Below are 6848 nucleotides of genomic sequence, written 5' to 3'. Positions count from 1 at the left end.
TAATTATTTTTAATTTAATTTTAATAATTTTTAATCATAACAATTTTTAATAATAATAACTATAATAATAATTAATAATAATTATAATAATTATAATTAATAATAATAATTATTATTATAATTAATAATAGTTATAATTATAATTAATAATAATAATAATTATTATAATTAATAATAATTATTATTATTATAATTAATAATAATAATTATTATAATTAATAATAATAATTATAATTAATAATAATAATTATTTTTAATTTAAATTTAATAATTTTTAATTATAACAATTTTTAATAATAATAACAATAATAATAATTAATAATAATAATTATTATTATAATTAATAATAATTATAATAATTATAATTAATAATAATAATTATTTTTAATTTAAATTTAATAATTTTTAATTATAACAATTTTTAATAATAATAACAATAATAATAATTAATAATAATAATTAATAATAATTATTAATAATAATAATTAATAATAATTATTAATAATAATAATTAATAATAATTATTAATAATAATAATTAATAATAATTATTAATAATAATAATTAATAATAATTATTAATAATAATAATTAATAATAATTATTAATAATAATAATTAATAATAATTATTAATAATAATAATTAATAATAATTATTAATAATAATAATTAATAATAATTATTTATTTATGTAGTATTATTATTAATTATAAATTTATTATTTTTTATAATTATTAAACATTATGAATGCTCATAAATGACTTTTTGATAATGAAGAAAAAACGTCACTCTTACCCTCCTCAATGGCATCCTCATTACCACAACCACCTCCTCTCCCCTCTCTCCACTTCACCTTCTCTCCACTCTCTTGAAATCCTAACATTTTCACTTCTTCACTCTCCCTCTCACTCTCTTGAAACTCTAACATTTTCACTTCTTCACTCTCCCTCTCACTCTCTTGAAACCCTACCATTTTCACTTCTTCACTCTCCCTCTTACTACTCAACACATACCACCTCTCCCACTCACTCAACACCACCACCACCTCCCCCACTAACTCAACACCATCACCAAGTCCCCCACTCACTCAACACCACCACCACCTCCCCCGCTCACTCAACACCACCACCACATCCGCCCACTCAACACCACCACCACCTTCACCCACTCAACACCACCACCACCTCCGCCCACCACCTCTATCGTTTCTCTTTCTTCTTTTTTTTTTTTCATTTCTTCTTCTTCTTCTTCTTCTTCAAATCCGAAAAACTCTCACTCAACACCACCACCTCCCCCACTCACTCAACACCACCACCTCCCCCACTCACTCAACACCACCACCACCTCCCCCACTCACTCAACACCACCACCACATCCGCCCACTCAACACCACCACCACCTCCACCCACTCAAAACCACCACCACCTCCGCCCACCACCTCTGTCGTTTCTCTTTCTTTTTTTTTCATTTCTTCTTCTTCTTCTTCTTCAAATCCGAAAAACTCTCGCTCATAGCTAGAAAAAATTTCAAACACTAATATTCAAAACAAATCTCAAATACTCAAAACCCTCTTAATCTTAATTTCTATTTTTAGATATGTTTGTTTAATCTGTACTTTTTTATTTGCAAATAGATATTAGTTTATTTCTTTTAGTTTTTGTTGATGCATGTCTTTATTTTTGAAGATTTATGTTTTTTGTTTGAAGATTTAAGTTTCGGATTTGAGATATTTTCTGGTTTTTTCATTTTATTTTCAAATATTTATGTTGTGTTTGTTAAAGTATGAATAAACAAGAAAAACAAGTTTTTTTTTGGGTTAATATTTTCCTATTTCTTTTCTTATATGTATAGATGAACTGTGTCTCTGTCATATCTCAAACACTATCTCCCTCATATTTCAGACACTATGGTTTGGTTTTGTTAATTTCCAAGATTAACATGTTAGTTTAGTCGTATTGTCTGTATTTTTTTTATTTGCAAATAGAGTTCTGTTTGATGAGTTTATTTCTTGTAATTGTTACTGTATGTCATTATTTATTATTATTGGAAATACTAATGAAATTAATTAATATATATTTTTATTTGTGAATAGAGATTTATTTGATGAGTTTATTTCTTGGAGTTTATTTGATGAGTTTATTTTCAATAGTAAAAATATTATTTTTATTATTTAAGATAATAATAAAATTAATTAATATATCTTTTGTAGTTTTGTTACTGTATGTCATTAAATTAATAAATTATTATTTATGTCATTATTGTACTATAGATTAATTAATATTTGTTATTGTGTGTCATTATTGTACGGCATATATTAATTAATATTTGTTACTGTATGATATTATTGTTATGTCATTATCGTATTTACTTTCCACTAATTTTTGTTTTTTCACTCAATATTTTCCCTCCACTTATTTTTACTTTTCACTCATAATTATTTTCACTTTCAGTCATAAAAATATTCCCACTCTTTTTACTTTTTTTTTCACTCACAAAAAAATACTCTCATTCCATTTACTTTTACTTTCCACTCACACTCTACTTACTTTAATTTTCCAATCACAATAATATTCCCACCACTTACTCACACTCCACTTACTTTTATTTTCCACTCACACTCCACTTACTTTTATTTTCCACTCACACTCCATTTACTTTTATTTTCCACTCACAATAATATTCTCACCACTTACTCCCATTCCACTTTTACTTTCCACTCACACTCCACTTACTTTTATTTTCCACTCACAATAATATTCTCACCATTTACTTACTCCCATTCCACTTACTTTTACTTTTCACTCACACTCCACTTACTTTTATTTTCCACTCACAATAATATTCCCACCACTTACTTACTCCCATTCCACTTACTTTTACTTTCCACTCACACTCCACTTACTTTTATTTTCCACTCACAATAATATTCCCTTACTTTTATTTTCCACTCACAATAATATTCTCACCACTTACTTTTACTTTCCACTCACACTCCACTAAAATATTCCCACTCTTTTTACTTTTTTTTTCACTCACAAAAAAATACTCCCATTCCACTTATTTTTACTTCCCACTCACACTCCACTTACTTTAATTTTCCACTCACAATAATATTCCCACCATTTACTCTCATTCCACTTACTTTTACTTTCCACTTACACTCCACTTACTTTTATTTTCCACTCACACTCCACTTACTTTTATTTTCCACTCACAATAATATTCCCACCACTTACTCCCATTCCACTTTACTTTCCACTCACACTCCACTAAAATATTCCCACTTATCTCCACCCAAAGTAGTGGCCCCATTATCCCTTATTCCCATTCCACTTTTATATTCCACTCACAATAATATTCCCACTTATCTCCACCCAATGTGGTCCCTATCTCCCTTACTCCCAATCCACTTACTTTATTTTCCACTCACAATAATATTCCCAATCCAATTACTTTTACTTTCCACTATCCCCCAATTATATCATTCACCACTTACTTATATCATTCACTACACATTATTTATATCATATCATCTGTTTGTTTAGTTTATATCTTATTTAAATCACATCTCTATTTGGGTTTTAGTGGTTTGTTTAGTTTTTTATTTGCAATTCATACTAAGACTAGAAGATGAACAACATTTGTTTAATAATTTCTTCCATACTACTTTCATCATGTTTTTTGTTTCTTTCATCTCTCTTTTCTATTTATTATGTAAATTCTCGCAGTAATAAAATAATTAATTTACCTCAACAACCAAAGGTGGAATTCCTCCAATACTCTGGTTATATAAGTGTTGATGAAATACAAAAAAGATTTTTATTTTATTATTTTGTTGAAGCAGAAGTTCAGCCAACTTCAAAACCATTAGTTCTGTGGCTACACGGAGGTAATGTGAAATCAACCACTACAAATTTTTTTTATTTAAAATTTAATAATTTAATGTATCTAACTATATGCTGTTTTGAAGGGCCTGGTTGTTCTTCTGTCGGACTTGGAGCTTTCAAAGAGCATGGTCCTTTCAAACCAACTGACAAAGGTTTAGTTAAAAACGACTACAGTTGGAACAAAGGTCATTAGAAAAATCATTTCTTTGAATTATAGTAACATTTTGGTGCATACTTAAATTTTTTTTCCATTTTGATAACCTTGTAGAGGCGAACATGCTTTATTTGGACTCACCCGCTGGCGTTGGTTTCTCATACTCTATCAACGAGTCATATTATCACCACATCACCGATGAAATGACAGGTATGTTTACTTTTTCCGTGCAAATTAACATGAGAATAGTACTTAAAATGTTGAGGTGAACTGATAAATAATAAAACAATAAACTAGAGTTTAATAAACTACAATTTCTACAATCTACAATTTCAACGCAATTCACTTAATTAAAAAAAAACCCATAATTTTAACACAATGTACTCATCAAAACATTCACTTTAATTTGTTTTGAATTATGTAATTATATTAACTTTACATATGTTTGACTATATTGCTGTATAATTTACAGCAAGAGATACTCTTGCGTTTTTGGAACATTGGTTCAAAAAATTTGCGCAGTACAAAAACAATGAGTTCTTCATTACTGGTGAGAGTTATGCAGGTAATATTTTTATTGTGTTATATCATTATAATGTTTATTATGAAGGTTATGTTGGATGCATGATGATAGACTTTTGATCTCAGGTCACTTTGCACCCCAGCTTGCTGAACTCATTCTACAAACCAAAACCAAAATAAATTTGAAGGGAATAGCTGTAAGTACAAATATATGAAAATAAATTTAAACATTATGTTGTGCTTTATAGAAGAAACATTTTAATAAGAATAATGTTTTCTCTCTTTCTGATATTTGTAGATAGGAAACCCCCTTTTAGAGTTTAACACAGATTACAACTCTAGGGGGGAATTTTTGTGGTCGCATGGGTTGATATCGCATTCAACCTATGACTTACTCACAAAAGTTTGCAACTTTTCTCGAATCGTACGGGAATATGGAAGTGGAAAAGTTAATTCCACCTGTGTACATGTTACCGCGCAGTTTAGTAGGGAGGTTAGTAGATATATGTTTTTTTCTATATTCTGTTATTTGCATAGAAATAATATATATATATATATATTTTATATTCTGTTATTTGCATAGAAATAATATATATATTTTTTTATATTCTGTTATTTGCATAGAAATAATACCCTTCCATTAAAACTGACATTATATTATTTATGTATAGGTTGGTAGCTACATCGATCCTTTTCATATCAGTAACGATCCGTGTCTACCACCTGTATAATACACTTTATCTCTACTTTTTTTTTTTTAAGTTCTCTTTTATTTTATTTTTTCATATTCTGATGTTGTCTTTTTATATTTTTTTTAGCAAAAAGGAAAAAAGAGAGCTTTTTGTATTGGAGACTTAATATTTAAGTACTTCAATAAAAAAGAATTACAAAAAGCTCTCCATGCTAGGAGTACCTTATGGCAAGGTTGCGTGTAAGTTTTATTAATTGAATCTTTACTTATCATTCATTGGAGTTTCAAACTTTATTATAACTTCAAAATACTGTGTTATTTAGATTGATGGAATAAAGTCAAATAAAATTTAATTATCACTAATTTTGTCTTTGTAAATAAATAGACTTATGAATTATCCTTCAAATTGAAATAAGTTCAGGTTTGTATTGAAAAAAGATGATATATTTTATCAAATTTGTATTGATTGCTAATACCATTTTCGTTTTATTATAGAGTTCTTGGGATTGATAGCAAAAGTTTTTATGATACTCCAACCGTATCTCTTCTAGGGACACTTGTCAAATCAGGTGTAAGAGTTATGGTATTTAGGTTAGTAAATTTCTCTTAGTCCTTACATCATATTCTTTACTTTGGTTTGACAATGTTCTTTATTTTTAAGCAAAGTTATTTTTTTTTATAGTGGAGATCAAGATTCTTTCATACCATTCCTTAACACAGTCCTTGTTGGACGAATTAGTTAAGGACATTAGGTTGAACATCTCGCAGCCTTTTAGACCATGGTACAATGGAATGAAGGTATATATGTTTAAATGTTAAGATTTTTATTTTATGGACTTATTGATTATGGACTTATAATTAACAATCTAATTCTATCTGTTTTTGTTGTTATTTTTTTATCTCAACTCTATCATTCTTATCTAAATAATTAACTTATTTCGATTATTTAGGTCGCAGGATATTCGGTGGTTTATGATGATATTTTATCATTTGCCACTGTAAAAGGAGCTGGGCATTCTTGTGCGTCTTCACAGCCAGAAGCATCACTTTTGTTATTTAAAGCATTTTTGGAAGGAAGCTCTCTTCCAAAAATTCAAATATAAATGCATTTTGTAACATAGTTTTTATTTTTATTGAAAGTTATATATTAAATTTTTTATTGTATATTTATTATATTTTATTTGTGTTATATACAAACAATTGATGCATTTTGTAACACAGGTTTATTTATTGAAAGTTATATGTAACATATTGTTAATAAATCATTTAAACTGATATATATTTTAGAATTATAAAAGCAATTTTTTATTATTAAAAATAAATATGTAATTCAAACTGAACAAGGTAAGATGTGATGTGGTTCGTGTATAAACATTTAATAAACAACACAATAAAAGAAGATTGTTAGTCAGGTTATTTTGTTTAATATATATTTGAGAAAAAGACTTTTAAATTTAAGTTTTTATACTCAACTTTTTATTTGTTTTTTAACAATTATGGGGCTACCTAAACTTTCAAACATATGTTTACTGAATTTTTTATCTCTGAGATCATGTTAATCATTACTAATAAGAGAATCCAATGTCTGTTTTTTAT

The 6848-nt window shown here is 27.3% G+C and overlaps 1 protein-coding gene and 1 long non-coding RNA gene across 3 annotated transcripts; one reads left to right on the top strand and one right to left on the bottom strand.

Annotated features, from left to right (window-relative positions):
- Positions 1-837: 837 nt before the first annotated feature.
- On the bottom strand, positions 838-1436 carry LOC140919154 (uncharacterized). The gene is made up of 2 exons (XR_012161744.1): positions 1314-1436; positions 838-1101 (listed from the first exon to the last, which is right to left on the bottom strand). It is a non-coding gene; the product is annotated as an uncharacterized lncRNA (long non-coding RNA).
- A 1128-nt stretch (positions 1437-2564) lies between these two features.
- On the top strand, positions 2565-6517 carry LOC101494274 (serine carboxypeptidase-like 45). Of its 2 annotated transcripts, none has more exons than XM_073364720.1 (11): positions 2565-3887; positions 3969-4037; positions 4154-4249; positions 4512-4604; positions 4688-4758; positions 4860-5054; positions 5233-5286; positions 5380-5492; positions 5748-5843; positions 5935-6050; positions 6203-6517. In XM_073364720.1, the coding sequence occupies exons 1-10, from the start codon at positions 3629-3631 to the stop codon at positions 5993-5995; spliced, it is 1107 nt and encodes a 368-aa protein (XP_073220821.1). In that variant the 5' UTR covers positions 2565-3628; the 3' UTR covers positions 5996-6050; positions 6203-6517. The 2 variants fall into 2 exon arrangements, with proteins under 2 accessions (XP_073220821.1, XP_073220819.1); XM_073364718.1 differs by having other exon boundaries at positions 2570-3887; positions 3969-4070.
- Positions 6518-6848: the final 331 nt, after the last annotated feature.

Source organism: Cicer arietinum, chromosome 1 (genome assembly GCF_000331145.2).
Source record: "Cicer arietinum cultivar CDC Frontier isolate Library 1 chromosome 1, Cicar.CDCFrontier_v2.0, whole genome shotgun sequence".
NCBI classification, from domain to species: Eukaryota; Viridiplantae; Streptophyta; class Magnoliopsida; order Fabales; family Fabaceae; genus Cicer; species Cicer arietinum.
This window is presented reverse-complemented; position numbering and strand designations above follow the sequence as displayed.

Bases quoted from the DNA above. Each gene is read 5' to 3' on its own strand.
- LOC101494274 (XM_073364718.1), top strand. From the start codon at position 3,629: ATGAACAACATTTGTTTAATAATTTCTTCCATACTACTTTCATCATGT. The intron at 4,250-4,511 runs GTATGTTTACTT...TATAATTTACAG, and splicing joins CATCACCGATGAAATGACAG to CAAGAGATACTCTTGCGTTT. The intron at 5,493-5,747 runs GTAAGTTTTATT...GTTTTATTATAG, and splicing joins ACCTTATGGCAAGGTTGCGT to AGTTCTTGGGATTGATAGCA.